At 44.9% G+C, this 21959-nt stretch overlaps 1 protein-coding gene across 4 annotated transcripts in view; it reads right to left on the bottom strand.

The window, feature by feature from the left end:
- Positions 1-4172: 4172 nt before the first annotated feature.
- The window catches only part of ABCA5 (ATP-binding cassette, sub-family A (ABC1), member 5), a 31099-nt gene continuing 13312 nt past the window's right edge, over positions 4173-21959 (bottom strand). The window contains exons 18-41 of one of the 4 annotated variants that reach the window (XR_775096.1): positions 21779-21918; positions 20112-20231; positions 18891-19092; positions 18470-18639; positions 17513-17646; positions 16429-16566; positions 15728-15841; positions 15182-15352; positions 14125-14238; positions 13715-13852; positions 13137-13211; positions 12515-12606; positions 11858-11984; positions 11644-11761; positions 11454-11545; positions 11128-11303; positions 10531-10606; positions 10345-10439; positions 9822-9941; positions 9449-9598; positions 8379-8458; positions 8067-8122; positions 5361-7343; positions 4173-5227 (exon numbers count right to left, since the gene is read on the bottom strand). Coding sequence is in view for 1 of the 4 variants with exons in the window: in XM_010578583.1 (XP_010576885.1) it covers positions 7236-7343; positions 8067-8122; positions 8379-8458; positions 9449-9598; positions 9822-9941; positions 10345-10439; positions 10531-10606; positions 11128-11303; positions 11454-11545; positions 11644-11761; positions 11858-11984; positions 12515-12606; positions 13137-13211; positions 13715-13852; positions 14125-14238; positions 15182-15352; positions 15728-15841; positions 16429-16566; positions 17513-17646; positions 18470-18639; positions 18891-19092; positions 20112-20231; positions 21779-21918 (2806 nt within the window). In the remaining 3 variants the exon portion in view is untranslated. Of the gene's footprint in view, positions 7344-8066; positions 8123-8378; positions 8459-9448; positions 9599-9821; positions 9942-10344; positions 10440-10530; positions 10607-11127; positions 11304-11453; positions 11546-11643; positions 11762-11857; positions 11985-12514; positions 12607-13136; positions 13212-13714; positions 13853-14124; positions 14239-15181; positions 15353-15727; positions 15842-16428; positions 16567-17512; positions 17647-18469; positions 18640-18890; positions 19093-20111; positions 20232-21778; positions 21919-21959 lie in introns of all 4 variants that reach the window. The other 3 variants (XR_775095.1, XR_775097.1, XM_010578583.1) reach the window with 3 other exon arrangements.

The following is a 21959-nucleotide window of genomic DNA, read 5'->3' as shown; positions in this document are numbered from 1 at the left end:
TGTCTGGAGGTGCCCCCCCCCCCCCCCCCCCCCCCCAGGTCTGGATTTCAGTTGTTGTGAACTGAAAGCAGCAGCCCAGCCCAGGATGTTGGGGTGGTAAACAAAGGTTCATGCCGGAGTATTTGGATAACATGGAGAACATGATGGTCTGGTAAAAACTGCACTGAATTTCTATGTAACAAACGCTTCATTAAAAAAAAGATGGAGCTAATCTAAAACTTTTTAGAAAATTCCAACTAAATTTCTATCAGTTTTAATCTTATTTTTGTCAGTAGAGCAAGAAGCAAATACTGCTGGAAGCTGAAACATGCAGCCAGAAATTCAAACAAGTGATGCTGCCTACAAGTGCTGCTGCCTACAAGTGCTGCACGAACTTCGTCAGGAAGAAGTTAACTTTCAATGAGATACCAAAAGACACAAAACGTAAGCAGGAGAGACGCCTCTACAAGACCCGAGATTCAAAACTTCAGATTCAGAAGACGAAAACCCAAACACCAGAAATTTATCTGGAGGCAACGATGTTTGAGAAGCTTGAAACCAGTTAAGAGCTTGTAAAAGTGGATGTCTCTGGAAGCGTTTCCCTCCCGAGGGCTCCCTTAAATGCTCTCCAGGAACACAAGCCCTAGGCACTGCGGTAACTTCTGCTGGGATCCCCTGCCTAGCTCTGCTATACCAAAGGTTGTCCCAGGAAGGAATGTCCCATATAACCACGTCATTTATTTACCATCTCAGGGATTTCCTATTTGGCACCTCCTCAGACTTTTTTTTTTTTCCCTCTAATAAAAAATTAACAGAGCATATTGTGACTAGCTCCTAAAAGCAAGCTGCTCTTCAGGAGCACTGGTAGGAACCTCTCAATGCTAGCTACGAAGAAAGCAACGTGTGATGCATCTCGTGCTTCCCAGAGGAGCCGCCAGCTTTCCGAGAGCCAATAATTAATTCCTGCGTGTGGGGAGCGCAGAGGTGAACGTGCCCTCTCCACACCCTCCTGTTTGCCAGTTATTGCAGTCACAAAAAAACTGCATCTGGCCCCTATGCAGCCCTGTCTTTAACTCCTGATAAATATGAGATAGATTTGTACTGACTCTACTCTTTAACACGCAGTTTTTTAAACAGGTTTTTTTCCTACTCTCCACTCGAGAAAAACAGCCCTAAGCCTGCCCTGTATCAAAGTTCAATACCTTAATTCATACAGAGAAATGAAATTTGGGGGCCTGTGGTTTTAGAAGCCTTTATTGGTGATAGCAAGGCTGGAGGAGGGGGAGCGAAGGGAGGGATCGTTAGATGGGAAGACCCAGCGCTCAACCTGTGGCTCTTTGCTTAGAGCCAAAGTACATCAGCAGCCAGAATCAAAATCCCTGCACACCCAGAAAAGCAGAATATTTTTGCTCCTTTGCCCTTAAACATTTTGATGCAAAGCTTGATGTTTGTCAGAGAACAGAGCTGGGAAGTACAGCTCTTATGCATTCAGCATAAGACTGTATTAAAATAATAAGGCAAAAATTAATCACCGAACACAACCCCTGCATGAAAACGCCCTAGGTATAATTTCCCCTTCACAGAAGAGAAGCATGCAACTCCTTACCTGATAACGTGTTTTCCATTAGAAATACGTCTCCTTCAGCTCTGAGATGTCTGGGCTCTTCGTCTTTTTGCAGTCCTGGAGAGGGTTCAACGCTGTAGCACAGCCCGATAGCCATGCCCCTCTCCAGCCTGACGTCAGAGTCCGGTCCCAGCGGTGCGAGCACTCTCAATGCTTCTGGAGCAACCCCTACAACCAGCTGGCCTAGAGCTTGCAGATATTAACGGGATATTTTTCAGTATTTAACACGACACGTGCACGGCATCCAATCTAACAGCGTGTTTCTACCAGGCTTGCAAATTCTGGGGAGAGCCGCGGCAGGAGAGCTGCGTGCTTCGAGATGGGGTGAACGTGAACCGTGGCAAAGCCCGAGCTTTTCTGGAGGGAGAACTTCGCTGCCTTCTCCCCATCTTGCTCAGAGCCTGAGTCAGCAAGCACTCCTTCCTCTGCAGAGGTGAATCCTACATCCGAGGTCCAACGGGATTTTTATTTCTTGTTTCTCTTTTCCCCTTCATTTTTAATTTTTTTTTTTTTTTTTTTAATTCCCACTCCTTTTAATTGCTTTTCCAGCAGCTGCCACAGAGCTGGAATCAGTATGGGGTTTGTTGTTTTTTTTTTTTAAAAATAGCTTTCTAATGGATGTGCATTCAAAACAGGGAGGTGAGGAAATCAGATAATCCAGGAAAGCCAAATGAGTTGGAGGGGCTTACAGCCACATGGTAATTCAACTAGTTAAAAAGGAATTTGACTGTCCTGGAACTTCAACAGCTTGAGGACTCTGCATTTGATTTGCAGAGCTGACTAAAAACACAAGAGCCGGCTGGTTGTTGCTTAACAAAAGGCCGTAGCTCTTCTGCAGCTGCCGATTTTACTCATTTTCAAGGAATGAGCTCATCTAGGAGAGGAGCAGAGCATTTTTCCGCATCACTTCCCCTTGGGCAACAACGGAGAAATGGGGAAGGCTCCTTGTAACTGCAAAAAGCACATCTCGGATGCACTTCACTAAAAAAACTAAAAACCCACGACGTTTCTGACACTTACCCTATGCCATCGTGTGCTGGCACTACCTGGCGCAGTGCGGAGTCCTGACACGCCTGCACGTTATCTACAGAAAATGCATTTTAACACACAAAAAAAAAGTTACCTGCTCTGAGCGCACCTTGGGGTTTCCCATCCTGCGGACCGGGTGCTGCCGAAGTGGGATCCCAGTCCAAGGCAACCTGTTGGGGCTTCACTGAAGAGCAGCTAGAGAGCACGTAGCATCTCAAAATATCATTAATTAAATCCCCAAGCGGTTGCTCCACAAGATTTCTGAGAAGGGGACTTAGGACCAGCCCTGGATCAGCCCTTATATCTACCAGGAGGAGGAGAGGGGCTGGGGATGGAGCCAGCACCCTCCAAGCAACACATTTTGGGCAAAAGGAGAACTGAAAGCTCCAGGAAACTCTTATCTAGGAGAAATTCAGCATGCTAAATTAGGGACTTTCTGAAGATCTCTTAAAGGAAGCATTACAAGGGAACAAATTAATTGTACAGCTTTAACAAAAATAAACGGCACGCTGCCCTTAACACACCATGGAAAAAAAACCTGGGAACTTTCACCAAGTTCAGATTAAATTTCTTTGGGGTGATTTTCCTCCCCACTGAGGGGTCCAGGGAGCACAAACCCCTTTCATTTGGCGAGGTCCTTTCCTTAACTGACCCCCAGGGCTGGAGGTGGACCTCCTCCTCCTCCTCCTCCTCCTCCTCACCAGTGGGTCACACTGGGAGCTGGCAGCGTGTTCCATCCCCGTAGACCACGGCTTCGCGTCCCACCTTCAGCCAAACCTCTCACCGGCAGCGTTTCGCCGCCCCTCGCGCCCATCCAGCCACCCAGAGAGTTCATCTCGGGCACGGATCCAACCAGAAAAATGAATTTTTTTTTTTTTTTTCCGTGGGGTTAATTTTCGAGCAGATGAAGGCGATTCACCCCGGCAGATGCACGACGTGCCGCGCCAGGAGCGCGCAGCTGCCGCGGGGTCGCTCCTAGCCTGAAGTTGGGCTGAATGAATCCGGCTGCGAAACGTGACACAACTGCGGGCGGTCGAATCCCAAGTGTTGCAATACTGCAGTTCCCTGAATTCAATTAAAAATACGCAATTACTGCAGCCTGACACCCCCCAGCCATGTCAAGAGCCGGGCCCCCCCCCGTGCTCTGCCCGAGCCCCCTCCCCTGCAAACCCCGGTGCACCCCAGGGAAGAGCGAAGGCTCCATTTCTAGCACGGCAAAACACACGTGTGATAGAAACACAAGCATCTAACAATACAATCCATCTTTATTTTGGTAGTACTTTCTGCTGGAAAAGGAAAAACCTTGACTTTACAAATACAGCAAAGTGGTAAGAGAAAGGCAGGTGTATAAAATAAACTGCAAATGATTCCAAGTCCCTGATGGCAACATCAGGAGGAGTGTCACCTTTAGACTCAATACCTTCTGCTTCTGCTACCAGAGTACTGGATGTTGGCTATGCAATAGACTTCACTTGCTATACAGAGATATTTTTAAATAAGGGCTTTTCTTGGTAATGTAAAAAAAAAAATAAATCAGAACATTAAATTCCTCCATAGAAAAATACGCCCTTATAATAATACCACAAAGTAAATGCATCTTCCAAATTTTGGATATACCAGCTAACTATTTCTCACAACAACCCTGCGAGGTAACTAAACCCATTGTACCTGGGAACAGTGGCACAAACTGATTTGATTTGCCCCAAGTCCCACAGTCAGCCCAAATCCAGCTGCCTCGTCTCTGGTTTATCTCCCAGAGCACAAACTGGGTGTGTGTATTGTATGGCTGGGATTTGGCATGTCACTGATCACGGCTGAACAAAGGGACTTAAAATTGCAGGAATAAAGCTCTCGCATTTCCAGGGGATTCTCTGGTTTAATTTTCCATGTGTTTTTCCCTATTCTGGTAATTACAGACATCGTGTGACACTTTGAAAGACTTCTGATACAATACACTACAATTACAGTGATGTTTTGGGGTGGCATCTTAGACCACATTGACACATGATGTCACCACACCAAGATCCCACCCAACTACACAGTGAACTTCTGAGCCAAATTCTTTGTACGTGTAGCTGCATAAGTACAGTGCCACCATCAACTGGGTTACTCCAGGGTAATCAAGAACAGTACCAAACTGAGAAAATCTAGCTGCTAATGAAAGTTTTCATATGATCCATTTGAAGCTTTAGAAAATAAGAAACTATTTGAAATTGGGTGACATCATCCAGACAGTACAGAACCACTTTACAGACTATTAACTCTGACTATAAGTTAAAGAATAAAATTAGAAGACGACAGCAAGGCTAACAGGTCACAACTGTGCTTTCGTAAGTTCAGGTGAAAAGAGCGTGCTGTACATTGCTGGACAGACGTGCAGATGACACTCAGCTGAAACACCATTTACAAAGAGAGACCAAAGTAAGAAACGTGGGACTTGGAGAAGACACGCTTAACTTGTATGTACATACATGGGAAAGTATCGTGAGATAAAATTCTGGGTCCCACCTTTGCTCCATATAAAGGAAAATGCTCAGAGATACCGGCCAGCAGCAGGGATGCAGCTGGGAGCAACGGGCTGGGGATTCCCAGGGGCTAAATAAAAGGCAGCATAAACAAAAGAGCTGAATTTGAGTCATTTTTGTTTTCCTACAGGGAAGCTTCAGCCCTGGAAAGATTGCTACGGGAGCTGCAGTTTCAAGGCTGCGGCTTTAATCCCGTTCTTTACCTCTGTTTCGTTTCCAGCACAGGAGATCGGGGCATACGCAAGTACCGTGGCTCAGGGCTCATCAAAACGGGCAGATTCACCGTCTGCGCTCCTGAGGGCAAGGGACCTTCGTCTGGGGAAGCAAACGGGACGTCCAGGCGTTTCTGCAGTTCTTGGGCTCAGATTTTAACTACAAAACAAAATCTCTACATTTATATGCAATCTGCAGGTACAAAAGAGGAAGCAAAAGTTGTACGTAACAAGCTCACATCTCCCCACAGTAGAGTAAGAAGCTAATGACAACAGATTTTGGCTCCACGCGATGATAAACCATTATCAGACGTACTACATACATTATTGCCCGATAATTACAAACAGTTGGGACACACAGCTCCACCTTAACCCACAGTTTTTTGAGTTTTCTCAAGAAAAACAAAGGTCTTTTCTAACTTTAGTGTGAAGAGACATAATTGATATGACTTATGAAGCCAACGTCTCAATATAAATGCATCTCTATATTTGTTCATTGCAGAACACAACGAACTGTTAGCAATCTTTAATTTCACCTTATAAAACTAAAAAAAGTGATGATAGCTTTGTGTAGAAAAAACAAAAAAATAATATATTTTCAACATACATCTGTCATATCTTAGGATAAAGGATCACATATTCTGCTCTTCTTAGTGCTTTTCTATGCAAACCAAAGGCACCATTGCTACCGATGAGGTTGTGAATTTGGATCTTTTTCTTTTGGGTTTACAAAGGTGAATGAAAAAATGCCAGGCCAGGACAATGAAAACGTTCCTGTGCTGAGCACACTACTGCATTACTTACTGCTATCACAACAAAGACGGATTAGGAAATACTGTTGCGCGCACTTATGAATTCACTGTCAAGAAAAATGAAAACATCTAAAAAGGACTGTCTCTAAAAGCAGCTGGCAGGATACATGTCGTTACACCCAACGAAAGAATTAGCCTGTTTTTAAGGAAGACAAGAAATACTCACATCTCTGCAAATCCCGTAACTACGCAGTTATGTCTTTGTACTTTTACCAAGCGGGGGAAAGAAAGCATCCGCTTCTGTACACCCCCTCTAAGCCCACAGTGCATGCATTACAAACATCAATGCCACCCAGAAAGGCAGCAGGAGTTAGCCACATCCGCCAACTTGCGGTAGAAAGGAATATAAGTGTCGACAAGTGCCATATTATATCTGTAAATGAATATTTTCACGTTGGTTGGATACCAAGCTAAGCTCGCAGTGGAATTCAGGACCCTCTTTGCAATGAATACGATTACTTTGGAGTGTTTTTTCCCCTTTTTTCTAAGCAGGTGCATCTTCTAAGCAGAAGCAGGGACGGATCAGCCGGCGGGGGAGCGGGACCTCGTAGGGACGCGTGTCGGCACGGCACCTCGCCGGGCAGGCAGCAATGCCCGACCGAGGGCACGGCGAGACCCTGCGAACCAGCGAGCGGGTCCCGCGGGGCGAGATGCTCCAGCGGCAACCGGCTTTGCTCAAACACACGGTTTCCAGTAAGGAGAACCCAACCTCCGGCAGGCAGCCCCGACACCGGTGCAGTCCAACCGAGCAGGCGGGTGGTCCCGCAGAAGCGACCGACCCCAGGAGATGACCGACTGTCGTGGCAGCGTCTTCTCGCTCCACGCCAACTGGGAAACCAGCGAGGGGAGGAGGAATTTCAGATCAGCCAGAATAACGGGTGGGGATGCTCACCGCCAGCGCGGCGTTATTCCTAAGGCCGGGATGGTGGAACGCGCTCGGTGCTTCCAAATACAATTTTCCTCGTCCATCCCAGCTCTGACGTTTTCCACGCACGCGGAGGATCATCGCGGGCACAAAACAGGAGCTGCCGAGCAGACGTGGACCGTAAGGAGCTCAGAAAATGACTCTGTCTTCTTGGGTCCTCTCCCACCACAGCGTGCTGTTCAGGGTGCCGAAGCTGCTGTCCTCCTCCTCCTGCTCTTTAGCAAGCTCGACGAAAACCTGGAGCAGACAGAAAGGACGTGAATACGCCACGCTCCTTGTAGGAACTTTCTTGGTCACAAATAGAATTCATGCTAAAAACCTCAAGAGTATTGAATGTATTCTTCATCTCCGAGAAGGAAGTTTTTAGTATTTCAAGTTTTTTTTTCTCCTTGTTCCTACCCTCCCACCTTATTTCTTCAAGAGCTCAATGAAAAGGAAGTTGGACCAAATACACGCTGAAGGACATTTACTGTCAGCAATAACTAATCCAGAATAAGCAATAATAAGCCTCAGCTTTATGCTCCTTTCAGAAATGAACAGCAATGCCTGTCTTTTGAATAAATCAGAACAACATTTCCACTAACGCCACAAATTTATTTTGCTCCAGTCACTGCAGTTGGCATCTTATTTTTAAAGGAGAAAATGGGAATAAAGAGGAGCAGGGGAACTGGCAGTCCCAATTCACTTTGGAAAAGGGGACTTCAGTTCCCCAAAAATGCCCAAAGAGGCGTCAGCAGAGCAGCCCCAGCTGCCTGAAAGCCGGGCACAGAGGACAAGCTGCCTGCGCAGGGCTCATCAACCCCTCCATCCACTACGACTTGCCCAGATTTGGATGCACGACTCTTATAGGGCAGGGGCAAAGTGAATCCACTCGACGTCTGCGAAAACCCCGTCAAAAAACCTGCAACACCTTCGTCTGGCAGGGTTTACTTCCACGAAATATAATCTGCTTTAACATACCTGTTCCAGTGTTGCCTGAGAAAAGCTGTACTCCTCGATGTTAAAGGCGTGTTTTACTGTTAAAAGAATTAATGAGACCACATATTTAGCAATACTTCACTGTCTGACACAACTGGATTTAAAGCATTTTAAGCTGGTACAGGCACTTACTCCTCATTTCACAAGAAAAAGAGTTGGGAACATCAATAATAATAGAAAAAATAAATTAACTGAATTTGGAACAGAAATGCAAAGTGCCACTGTACGGCAAATGCGTCAGTTATGGGAGACAAAATGATTTCTCTACGTGATGCGTGGCAAGTGCTTAATTACCTTCTTCCAGCTTGGAAAAAGAATGTGAAAGCGACTGCACATCTTCTTTAGGAATTTTATACGCCAAAATAGAAGCAAAACTGGAACAAAGAAACAAAGCAAATTTAGCTTCAGGTAATATTACTCAAAGCAAAACCATTAATATCCAAGTGAATGGATTTAAACTCTTTTTCTGAAGGTTACTCCAGGCATTTTGACTAGTTGTCATCATCAGACAAGACAACAGGAACGATGCCGCTCCAGGAGAGCAGCCGAGAACCTGGCTCAGAGGTCCAGGTCCAGGTGCATCAGCTGAGATCCCTTGAGACCGCTCTATGATTTATACGTTCTTCAGCTAAGATTCAACCATTTATGTTCTGCCTATAAAGTCAGGAAAGAAAAATCGCTGCCTGGAACTCCCAAAGTGATGAGGTTTTGCCTTTCAAATGAACTCAGACAGAGGTCACAGGATCTTTTGGGACTTTGCATCATGCAGCGGTTCCCGCAATCCAGACCCCAGAGCAGGGAGCTGCTCCACCCCACACGTTTGCTTCTGAAAAATGAACTCTCTTCCAGATCTCCCACGTTTGAGGAATGCTCCTTACAGGATGCCTGCAGTGCCCTTTTGGGAGGGTCTCCTCAGCCATCACCAAGCCGGACCCTCGAGTTCATATGGCAGAAATTCAAAGCGGTTGGGGGAAAACCAACCCACCCACCCTCAAACTTTGAAGTACTCCCAGAAAACGTCCAAGCATTTCTAGGTAAGGGCCAGTGACTCAGTGACTCAGATTTTACCCATCTCCCAGAGGCCCCAAACCAAGGAGGAAGCTGTCAGGCAACAGCTATGCAGAAATCCAGTTTTGCTTCCTCCGGGCCGAACATCTGCACGCAGGGCTCACAACCGCCGCCCTGGCAGCTTTCGCTGGCCTGCAAAACCCTTCCTCTTTTTTTTTTTTTTTTTAAGCTACATGTAAATATTTTTTTTTTTCAATTTTACTATCGTGGCATTCCCTACTTGGTGCTAAGGAGCTGCTGAGAAATCAGGGGCTTGTACGAATATCAATACTTTCTGTGTATTTGTTAAACTTCACCTTTCCTGACGATTCGCGTTTGGGAAGATGTGCAAAATCTGTCTCTGCAGATACTCCACCTGCTGTACGTCTGCTGTTTCTTTTAATTTCATTTCCAAGAAGTATCCTCTGCCAAACTTACTCTTCAGGTGTTGGACAGTACCTATACATCTACCAATTGCAGAGAGAAAATAAGAGTTGGACCTGTTACACCACACTCAAAAAGCAGCCTAACTTCCAACAGACCCTTTTTGCAGTTTAAGTTGAATTTTGCTCCAAGTTTAAGGTGCAAAAAAATTGTCTGCCTATATTTTTCGAAGAAATCTATTCTAAATGACACTGTCCTATCCTCCCTGCCACAACACCCACCCGCAGGGGAGGGCTCCGGCGGTACCTGAGCTGCCCGGACACCAGGATGGCCACACGGTCACAGACGGCATCTGCCTCTTCCATGTAGTGAGTGGTCAGGATAGCTGCTCTCTCCTTATTTTTGAACGCTGCTCGAATTGCCCTCCTACAAAACATAACCACAAAAAAACATCCCTGAATAAAACACCTGGCACGTAACGGTAAATCCTGGGTTAGCAGGAAAAGAGGAGTGTGATGGTCAAACGCAAACCCGTTATTTTACGGGCCGATACTGCTCCCACAGCAACAATTAACACCTGAATTTTTCACAAATGTGACTCGAATCTCGTGCTCCTTACATTATTTTAAAGATTCCTTTTGACTTTCAAGCTTTAAATCTCCGAGCTGTTCTGGGAGAGGACAGAGATGAAGCGCACCCGGCCCTACGGTTGGGCTGACTCCCCATCTATGGCTCTCCCTAGCGTTAACAGGGATAACGCACACGTAAAATCGGACAAACTCCCAAAAAGAATCGAGCCCGGGGCCAGCGTGGCCCTGGTGACGCTCACCACATGTGCTGCTTGGCTTTTGGATCCATCCCAGTTGACGGTTCATCCAAGAGCGTGACCCGGGGGTTGCCCAGCATACTGAGGGCAAAGCAGAGCTGGGAGGAAGGCAGAAAAAAAACCAAAAGGGTAAGGACACAACGGCTGCTGGAGACACCCAACACGGCAGCTCGGGAAGCTCCCTCCTACCTTGCGTTTCAGCCCTACGCCCAGCTTCTTCGTTGTCTTCTGCAGGTGGTCTTTTAAATCCAGGGCACTCGCGATGCTGCGGAAGGGGGGAGGACCACACGTGAAAAGCCGTGAAGGGTATGGTTCGCCTTCCCCCTCATCGCACAGTACGCAAGCGGTCTCATTTGAAGAGCTCGGTTACAAATATTTGTATATAAAGTATAAAAAAAGCAAAGCAATAAGCAGAATCGGAGCTGGGCGCTTCCATGCAAAACCACCTGCCTCTTGTCCTAGAGGAACCTGCAGTGACAACCCAGAAACAGCTCCAAGCCCTGGACTCCCCACCCCTGCAGCCTCTGCAAAGGTCATCCTTAGCACTTCGTAACTTAAAAAAAACCAAAAAAAAACCCCCAAAAAACAAAAACCCCAAATACCAGTTGAATTTTGTGTGGCTGAATCTGTATCTCCTAACCTATAAATTGACACTTGCTGAACTTGCTGAAAAGATCCAATCAAACTTAAATGACAAAAAGATTGCATTAGAAAAAGTGAAAAAAACCCCAAACCTGCTAAGAAAAAGATAGCTAAACCTTAAACATTTCTAAGTAAACTGCTTACCGTTTTATGACTTCCTTAACATCAGTCTGACTCATTCCTTTGATAGCGCCATAAATTTCAAAGTGTTCCTGCAATGTAATATCAGGCCAAAGCGGATTCGTTTGAGGACAGTACCCCACAAATTTCACTGAGTCATCTTCGCTGTTCAGGCCAAAAGAACAATCTCCCATCAGAACCTGCACGGAAAACGGATAGACCTTACTCAATAATATTCTAAGTTTCAGAACTCTTTTTGTAAAGTTTTAGCAAAAACCTCTTGGGAATGCTTGCAATAATAATAAAGACATTTAAATATAGATTCGTTTTCTATTTAGCACGTAACGTACTTGCCCACTGGTTGGCTCGATCTCTCCAACGAGCATATTAATTAACGTGCTTTTCCCAGCTCCGTTGGGTCCTAACAAACCCAGTATTTCTCCTAAAGAAAGGACGACACAAAACATTGCCCATGATAAATGGATTCAGGAGTTGTTTTTGTGAATAAAACAGCTGAACAGCAAGTAATTGAACTCCTACCTTTTTTTACGCAGAGAGAAACATGTTTCGTTGCCACTTTCTTTATTTTTCTCCCCAGCAGAAATTCCCTTCTTTCATCAAACTCTTTGTGCAAGCTGCTGACCAGGATTGCTGGCATCTAGTAGAGAAGAGAGAAGCGGCTGCAGATCCCAGCAGCTCTGGGAAAACCTCCAAATTTGGGTTTTGGGTAGTGCCCACAGGTGCACGGCATTACCTCCTCACTTTTGGGGCTGCTCAGGATTTCTTGGACTCGCAGCCTCTCTGCCTTCACGTCTTCATCTTCATTCTCGTCATGCGGGACATCTGGGAACTTCCAGGTTTTAGCTTTTGTAAAACATTTTCTAAGGGGAAGAAAACAAGATAATGCCGTTCTTGGCATTCAGTTGAGATCTGCTCACTGCTTTGATACAGAAAGCGATCTGTGTTTGCCAAACCCAGGAGTAACACATTTCTGCAACACATCTGAGAAGCCCCAAAAGAGCAGAAAGAGCTGTCAACGATTGCAACTATGTCGTCTTCATGCTGAGCTCTTTGTTGGGGTACGGGATCTCTAGCCATGCAATGGGAAAGGAAGTTCCCCTATTTTTATATAGGGGACATCCTTACAAAATTCCTCATTTTGCACTGATATAACTTAAAAGGAAGTAAAAAAAACCTATTTCTGCACTTTACTGACTGAATTTCAGACAACTGAAGTTAGGAAAACAAACTCTTTAGACACTTGGGATGGGATACAACCAAAAGGTATTTTATTTTTTGCAATATCCCCCCTAGCTATACACTGCATACTCCAGTTTCATCACCAGCATCACTTTTAAAAACGGCTTATTTGGACTATTACTTTTTAAAAGTCTATTCAACAGAGACACACCTGAAAAATGGATCCTCTCTAACGGTCCTCCCTCCATTCTTCAGCTCGAAACATCGCAGCAGGAAGAGCCACACGACACACTGCAAATAGGGCTAAAACAGAGAAATGCAGCTCTGGTCACTCGGAGGGTGATCACCCCTATGGGTGATCCCACCAGTGCGATGAGCGACAAGAAGCTCCAGCTCTTCACCACCAGAGAAATGCTGACATTTCCGAGAAGATAAAATACATCATTAGATGCTGCTCAGTGGCTTGATGCTGAAGACGCACAACCAGAGCCTGGTTAGATTTAATGGCAATTATCTGGGGTTTTTGGAGAGAGAAGGGACTGTCCCCTGCTCTGGAGTTCTTGCTCCATCAGCACGGACTCCCGTAATAATCAGGACTAATATCGGCACCGTTAATAAGATATTGAAACGGCAGATGTTGAGCTGGTAGGCACAGCAGCTTTTGCTTATACTGTTCATTCTGCAACAGGTTGCAAAGCTGCAGGCTCCAGTGATGCTGAGCATTAGATTAAATCTTTATTAATAAAGACGCCTGAACAGAAGGGGCCTCCCAGCAAGAGTCAGCAATTCTCTACAGCAAATATGGCAGGTGATAACCAAATAACCAGGCTTACAGCTATAACTGCCACCAGCAGCCGGTCCCACGGGTCGTAGTACCCTCCATTCTTTCGCTTGCCTTTCCACGAGACCTGACAATGCAAAGAAACCACATTCGAGCAAATAATCACCTACCAGAGGCTGCGTATTCTACACCGCACTTTAATCCCAAATCAGTCGCTCAAGTCCTGTTGCTCAAGCGCTTTCCGAGCTCTGCAGAGACCCTGCTTGCCAAAGTCTGACACCAGTCAGCTTCCATCAAAGTCCCCTGGGCTGCTCCCAGTTTAAAGCCACCAGCTCCCAGTTAACCCATCTCCTGTCACTGGGTTCGCTCAGTCCACAGGCTGAGAAACGCAGGGTCTTCCTTTAGATATTTAATGGAAGACTTGCTGCTTTCCTCATTTTAAAACTGCAACACTTTGCTTAGAGGAAAGAGGTGACTTTTCACCAGCGGTTGCTATTTTTCACGTGTTAAACGGCTCCGGATGACATGACACCAGTAGGCAGCTAACTCCTGTCTTGTTATCATTACAGACCCTCACCCAACCCCAGCCACCTACAAGTGCTCTGGAGAGGATTTCTTGTGTCCCCTTACCTTTATAAAACAAATCAGACAGCCAATAAGAGGATAAATAGGAATGAAGATGGAGAAGACATAATGCAGGATGGTGGTTACCAGGTAATAGTCCAGAAAAAAGGCCACCTCAGTGACAACTGTACAGAGCAAGGCTGTCTGTACAAAAGAAAAGGGGAAAAAAAAGTCACTTTTCATTCAGTTCAGACCCCCTAAGCATAAGTTACCCAAATTGAGGCACTTTTTTTAAAGTTTTTATCATTTAGGATACAAAGTATACAAAGACAGTAATACAAAGACATTGGTAAATGTCTTTTTGGATTTCTTGTGCATTAAGGACACACAGTTAAATAAAATAACTGGGAAGCCTGTTGTGACTTTGGAGAGAACCAATCTTCCCACCTAACCAAAACCAAGGTAAAGTTACTCACCACTGAAAATATAAATGACCAAAATTCTTTCGTATTCTGGACTTTTTTAAACGTGAAGGAGACCACATAAGTGAACAGCACAACTGACGGGACATAACCGATCAGGCAAAAAATCTGCAGAGATAGGAAAAGTTTCTCAGGAAACGTACAGCAAGAACCCAGGGGTGAATTTTTTGTATAAGTATCAACTGGAATTACTTTAGTGTGCTACGTAACTCTGGATTCATCTTTGTCACTTAATTTGATGTATTTTGCCACCTTGGTACATACAGCATATACTACTAAAGACACAAATAAAAGGCAGGAACCTCACTCGCTCAGTTTCCTAAAACTATTTCCCATTTTTTTACAACACAGGCTCCCATAAACGTTGACCTAAACATTTTTGGCAAACATTAGGAATTCCACCTTCAGCCTTAGGATTTTCGCAGTAACTAAAACAAGGGTAGATGTACCAGTAGAAAAATAGCCCTGCAGCACAACAGTCACATCCCAAACCTGATTAACTCAGAGCTTCTGGGAAAGCAGCTAGGAAAATCTGATTCTTCTCAATTACAGCTGGTATCTCAGGGAAGCCTGCTCTGAATATAAAAGACATGAAGACTTGTAGTCTCTTCAATTTAATCACATGCTGCAATTCATTGCGGAGCTGGTCTGTGTTCAAAGTCACTGTAACCTTGTCATTAGCAGCACGCCGATGCAAATGAAGCAATTATCAATCAGCAGCAAAGAGCGCAAAGCAGACTGAGCAAGCAGGGCAAAAAAGGACGGAGCACTTCCTTGGAAGATCCTGGTATTTTAAGCTCCATTGTATTCAACTTCTGAACGAAACTCCAAAATTTGAATATTTTTCCGCATGAAAAGTGGTACTATTTTGCCTTTGGTGCAGCCTGACTGGTGCCTCTGCACCAGCAGCCTTAATTAGGCATTTTCCATGTGTATCGGTTGGAAAAATTCTGCTGAACCATCGAAGAAAAAAACCAAAACGCTTGCAGAAAACAGCATAATAACCATGCTCTCACATCCCCATGTGTGCTCTGCTCCCCACCACACTCACCACAGCGAGGAACTTGCCCACGTAGAAATAAACGCCGTAGTGGAAGGCGAAGAGGCTGCCTATCATCAGGACAAGGATGGAGAAGAACAGCGGGAGGTCGACGACGGCTTGCCCAGTCCAGTAAGCGGAGGGATAAAGCCCCGCTATCTTCAGCTGCGTGTATGCTTTGATCTGCAACAGGAAAAGAAAACGCAATGTTAATTAAATGGTAATTAAAACGAACACTGTGTTAAGCTGCCTCGGTACGTGAGCGGGATCTTGTTTTTCCCTCTAATATGCTGCTTGTGCACCGAGGTGGCATCAGCGTGGTACCCAGTTATTGCTGATTTTAGCTGCCAAAGAAAAAAAAAGCATTTCCACAGAAAGCAAAAGGGCTTTTCCTAAATCTGCTCTACCCCAGGCAGCAAACAGCAGTCACGTCCATACTGCTGTGCCTTGCGCCTCTCACAGCAAAAGGATCTACTTAAAACACCTCTTAGGGTTTTCCCAAAACTCCAAGGTTCCCAAGTTCTTGCGCAGTCTCTGAATCAACACCTGGAAGCTTACCTTATGGTTTTCTGCATTGTCCATGGCAAAATAGGGTGGCATTCCGGTAATAATGATTCCCAGTAACACAGCTTCAAAATAGATCTCTAGTCTGAAAATTGTGTCTGGAAGATTCTGAAATATAAATCAGATTTCTTCAGTACCTGAATGTGTGCGACCAAAAAAATGCATTTAGAACTGGAGCATGACCATAACTGCTAAAACATATATTCTGTGTATCTCAAGATCGTCTGAGCTGCAGCATGGAGAAAAATACCTATGGAAGTTTTGGGGAGTATTTATAAGAGTGTCTAATAAACTCCTAGAGCGTTTCTGCCCTGCAGCGGGTCCTCTCCTCTCCTAAAGGCCACCCCAGTTCTGCCCAGGAGGCAGCAGACCTCCAGCATCCCCGCATTCAGCCTCCGAGAATTGCAGGTAACCCGTAACAAACCCCTTCCAAATTCCGAACAGGACATTCTCTTTCCAAGCCCCTTTTTCCTCCACTTCCCACAAGCTGCAGAACAAAATCCCGGCACCTTTCAAGTCCTCTTCAATTCTGCAAAGGTCCGTACCACCAAGGACTTACTCCACGTGCTCTGGGTACCAGCTTCTCCCTTTGTTTACGCCGTGTTTTTGCACTCCCCCTCGCACCCCAGGGATGCTTTGCCACCCGCCCGGTGTTTAAGGGTGATTTTTGCCGTGCAGCCCCCGCTGCAGCTCACCTGAATGAAGGGGTTGCTCCAGATTTGAATGCTCTCCGTCACGTTTAAATTGCGCAGAAGTAGATTGCTTACAATATTCATCAAAACTGGCAGGGAATGCACCATGGTGCTGTTGAATACGATCGTGAAAACGTAGTTCTGGAAAGGAAAGGATGTGCTATATTAATTCTTCTGCACGAAGGGTAATACCCTGGGAGGGCTTTCCTACGGGCTTAATCAAACCTGAACATCGGGAAAAATCTTTGCATAATAGAGTATGCTTTGCAGGAAGCTCTGGGCCGCTCAGGGTGGTTATAACACGTAACCTAATTCAAGAAAACAGTCATGCTCGTGGAGAACAAATTATTTGGAATAAACTCCCAGAATGTTTTATGTAACTGTGATGCTATGACAAATGATGCTCCAGACAATTACAGTCTGAAAAACAAAACACATGATGACCCGCACTCGTAGGCTCTTGCTAATGCATTTAAAAACCAGACAGGCAAAAATTTACATTATCTAAGGGCTGCGCTGTCACACTAATATTAAGAGTTTGCAATGAATAAAAATGGGACCGAGAGAGACAGAGCTGGCATATTGCAGAGCAGTTCTTTTGCTGGAGATTAAATACGATCCCAATGTTCAAATCTTTCTGACATTCCTTCAGTGACCATATCGAAATGAATAGTTACAATCCAAGAAACTCATTTTTCTTTACACATGAGAGCACCATGGAATTATACTTCTGTCAAATTGTATAATTCAGCCAGTATCAGTAAAAAAAAAATAAATTCCTACACCAGGTCTCTTGTGAAGTAAAATATTTCTCTTGGCTTTTTGTATCCTTGTGGGGAAGAAAGGGGAATGGAAGTTTTATTAGCCTACCATAATTATCATTATGGAAGAACATTTATTTTGATAATATTTCCATTCTGTTAGTACAAGTCCTCTTTCCAGGCCTCTTGTATAAGCAATATTGTATGACATTATTTGATTATATGACTCAATACGTGCCTTTCAGGCAGGAGTACAACAAACCCAGCCCCTAACCAGCTGCTTGTCTGCTCTTTGGGATACGACCGAGCTGGTCTGTCCGTCTTACCTGTCTGGATTCGAGGTCAAACACGCTTAAAGCCGCGCTGTGAGGTGCAGCTGAGACGTAATCACTGTCATTGAACATCTCCCAGAGTATGTTCATGCTCCCAAGAGAGTGGACAATGTCATCGATATCCGATTCTGGTGTAAGACAGAAAACATGATTAAGCATTACCAGCTTCGAGTATTTTACACAAAATTATTGATGCATTTTCTCATCGATATGACCCTATGAAGAAGGATGACTGTTTCCTTACACGTGCCCACCGAAGAGAGTCCTCTGCTATTTTGAACAACATCAATGATTTTATTTTGGCTTCCTACTCAACAGCCTCCAAAGAATTCAAGAAATTTTTTTTGTTACAGTCTCCAATTAATTTGTGCAAGTTAATTGCAGCAGTGAGGAAGCGGAGCTGCCAACGAGCACTATCAGGATACTCAAAAGTTTCAGTAGAACAGAGAATTAGCTAAGAGAGCAGGAAACCAGTAGCACTTTGATAAGGTGTCCAGAGAAATTAAGTTGTATTAAGCACAAATTCCCAGTAGCTCAAACAGACGCTCGTTTCTACTGCCTGGATTGCTGCTATACACTTTTAAAACATCCTAAGTTGAAACAAAAAGGAATTTTCCAGAATGCTTTGTAGCAGGATTCTAACATTGATGTATCTAAAGGTCCCTCTGGCCAGTTCCTTCACATGGGTCATCTTATGACATAGCGAGCACAAGGCTACCAGACACGGGAGGAGGAGGAAGATCTCCGAACCAAACCCTTCGGCACAAAGGATACTCACTCTCTACCATCTCTGGGTACTTGGAAACTCTTCATTTGGGTTAATTTAAAGGAAAAAGTTTGTCTCAACCCCCCAAAGTAGCACACACCATCTTTCCCCACGATGTGAAAAGCTACGTTAAAGAGAGAGGTGGAGACAGGAGCTCTCTCCGTGGAGCATCTCTGCTCTCCTACCTGTGGAATTCTGCAGCAGGAGACGACTCCTGTACTTGTGATAGTCCTCTCCGGGCTTCAGCAAGTACAAATCCGGGGAAAGTTTGATAGCAGCTACAGAATTTTTGATGATGTGGTGTATGAAAAACAATAAAATCTGAACCACAAGAAAAATCAGAAAAAGCAACAACCTGAAAGAAATAAAAGTTTCAGTTTTATTAAAATTCAGCAAAAGCCAACCCAGTTTATGTGCATGCTATGAAAACAACATCTCCCTCGCCCCCCAAAAAGCATGTATTCAACAGTAATGGCTAGCTTCATACTTATTATTTTTTAAATGTAACTATGGGAAGAAAATTAATCACATCCTGCCCTTTTCTCTGGTGTCACTGAAACCGGTTTTGAGAATTTGTATACAAATGAGAAAAGCCCCAGTACTTACATAACTCTCACACATTTATTTTCCCGCTTGAGACTAAGGAAATGAACTTTCGCTATGGTGGAAACCTGTTTCTTCCAGAGGGCTGTATTGCTCATTGCTGCCGCCTTCGTCTCCGAAAGCATCAGGAGACTCTGCTCCATGTCGTCGAAGGATTTTGTATCCATTTCATCCTGCACTTGCTGGGAATTGAACACGCTATAATCTGAAGAAGAAGAGAGTAAAACTACAGATTTGATGCTCCGACAGAGCTAACGCGGTTTGAAGTGGTAGGGCTGGAGAAAGCTGGCTGGCCATCAGCTCCTTCCCCTGGCTATTGCAGAAGCCACCTCATCTCATCCCAGTCTCTCAGCCCCAAGGTCAACGACACCGATCTACTCCAACGCTCTGAATCGCACACACAGCAAACACTTAAGGCAGACGATACAAATTTCTGCCGCTCAGAAGGTGCAGACTTGCCCCAATTTCATACCATTCGCCTATGCATGCACCTCTATTATTCAGTATCAGCATATTCAGCTGTTAAACCCTCTTATACCCAGGCAAAAGCTTTGCAGAGCAGGATAGTTTACTAGTCTGCATCACACAGAAAGCTCTAGAAAGATTAAGATAGCTTAAACCATTCAAAGTTGACATGAAAAGAAGAATTGATTAATTCTGGAGTAATATTAAGCAGTCCCCAGTTTTCATTTGCATTGAAAGTTAATTTAAAGGAGGGGAAGAAAGGCAAGTTCACCTATTTCAGCCTTAAGCACAGGCTACTAATATTACTGTTCACGCAGAAGGTTGGAAATAAATTTTATACTGTCCATTTACAATTTCTTGAAAGTAAGCTCCATTAGGAAAATAAAGCACATTTTAAAAAGCTAGTCATCAAAAGTGGAACTGTAAAGCAAAGAAATTAGATGCAAGTACACTGGATAAAAAATTAACCACTGCAGAGACAGCCAGTAAAAAGCTTTTCGCCTGGATCCTCCCAGAATCACTCCCCATCCAACTCACTGCTTTTGCGTGTTTTTCGTGTTAAATATTTCAAAAGCCTGGAAAGCTGTGAGACCAAAGGAGCCCCATGCTGCTGGATGTAGCACTCCATGAGAGGATTTTTTTATTCTTCCCTCCATAGCAAAACTCCCTCTGGCAGCGATGTGGTATGGGCAATTCTACACTAATTAATACTAAATCAAATATGATGGAAAACAGGAAAACAGCCCCGGTCCACCCCACCTGCTTGATCAATCTCTGCCTCAACTTCCAGCTTCAGATAGACATCCTCCAGCGTCGTCATGGAAACGCCATAGGTGATAACACCCAAATGGGAGTGAGTGTCGAGGTCAGAAAACAAGCCTAGAGACAGAAGCGAAACATATTGGTTGCCCTGGAACAGGATCACACCATCTCCTGAGAAATCTTCGAGCACGTCAGAGGCATCCCTAAAGCCTTCTGCGTGGTAGAAGAAAAAAGCAGGTAACGTGTAAAACACGGTTGCTTAATTACAAAGACGCAGGTCGTGGCTTGAGAACAAGGTTGGGTTTTTGCTCCTTTTAGCACAAAACTTCAACCTCTGTGGTCAGGTATGGGAAATGTGGCATGTTCTCCCAAAGCTGTAGTGTTTATGAAAACCAGCTCAGCATCCTAAAGCTCCTGGGCTCAGAGCTGCCTCCTGCCTGGCTGCGAGAGCCCCTCTCCTGGAAACATCACACGGGGACCGCAGGACAGCTCATCCTACCTAGAGCCCTGCCCAGGCACAAAGAGATTTTACAAATAAAACCACTAAGTAATTTTACATATTTTTTTTTATATATACATATAAAATAAATACCCAGATCTCTAAAGCCAGCTTAACTGGGCAGGAGATCCTGGACAGCATGCATAGCTTGAAGACCAAAATGATGCTCAGAGTAAGAGCACTTATTAGCACCTTGGGATAAAACACACTCTTGGGCTCCTGCCAGCCCTACGAAGTGAAGGACCTGACAAAATGAGGAGTTTCAGAGCCAAGGTCACACTGAAGGGAAATGCAAATGTGTAAAATGGGAAGAGCAGCTGGATACTTGACGATGTTCATCAGATCTCCGCAATTTCTTCTGCCCCAGTAGCTGAGGCATATTCCTAACCTCAGCTTCTCCTTAAAATAGTTCAGGGAATTGACTCAATCTTGCATAAAGATGCCTGTTTCTCCAAAAGTACATGCAATGGCTGCTAAAGGTAAATCTAATAAATTATTAACTGGTTAAATGCAACGGGGAAAAAAGCATTTATGAAATATGAGCCGCATCCACATCAGTATTGATTCTCTCTTAGCTTTCCACATAGTGCAAAGGACACACTGTTTCTTCCATTTTCTCCTGGGAGGTGAACGAGGAGCCTCGTGTAGGACTCATCAGATAATTGCTGCCATCTAGTGAAACCAACACATCTCTTCCATGCTCCCTCTCACCAGTGAATTTTAAAGCAGCGACGTGATGCTCTTTGCAGCTCACGACAAGGGCGATTAATTTTTGTAGGACTTGGGGCTTTCTGGCTTCCCACCGGAGGCCAGCCTTGCTCATTAAAACGCTCTGCAATAAGATGATGCTTTTGCAGGACAAGGGGATTCTTGGACAAAAGGGGCTTTTCACCCTTCTGCTAGAGGCATCTCCCCAGCACTTTCGGGTCCCCAAATCCCTCGTAACATACCACAGCCCCGTTGGAGGGAGCAACAAGGTCCTCGCTTGCCTGGGAAAGACCTTGCTGAACGACCATCAGCCCAGTCACAGCCAAAGAGTGAATATGTATAAAACCACATAAACGCAGAAGCGGCAATTTAACAAGAATCGCAGGCTACAGCCCCGCTCGACGGCTTTCTCTTTTACAGCCGTTCGACCCCGCAGGCACAACAAAAACGTCGATACCTGCGAACTTGTCCATGTCCTTGAGCGGCAGGGTGTACACGAGCTGCTCGTCGTTCTCTTGGATCAGGCTGGCTGCAGGTATGTGCTGCCTGATCAGCGAGGTTGTAGCCTCCGTGTTGCAATAGGCATCGATGTGCATACTAAGAAAACGCACAAGAAATTGAGTTTTTAAAGCTTGCTT

The sequence above is a fragment of the Haliaeetus leucocephalus genome, unplaced genomic scaffold, assembly GCF_000737465.1.
Source record: "Haliaeetus leucocephalus isolate CR32 unplaced genomic scaffold, Haliaeetus_leucocephalus-4.0 Scaffold646, whole genome shotgun sequence".
In the NCBI taxonomy this organism is placed as follows: domain Eukaryota; kingdom Metazoa; phylum Chordata; class Aves; order Accipitriformes; family Accipitridae; genus Haliaeetus; species Haliaeetus leucocephalus.
This window is presented reverse-complemented; position numbering and strand designations above follow the sequence as displayed.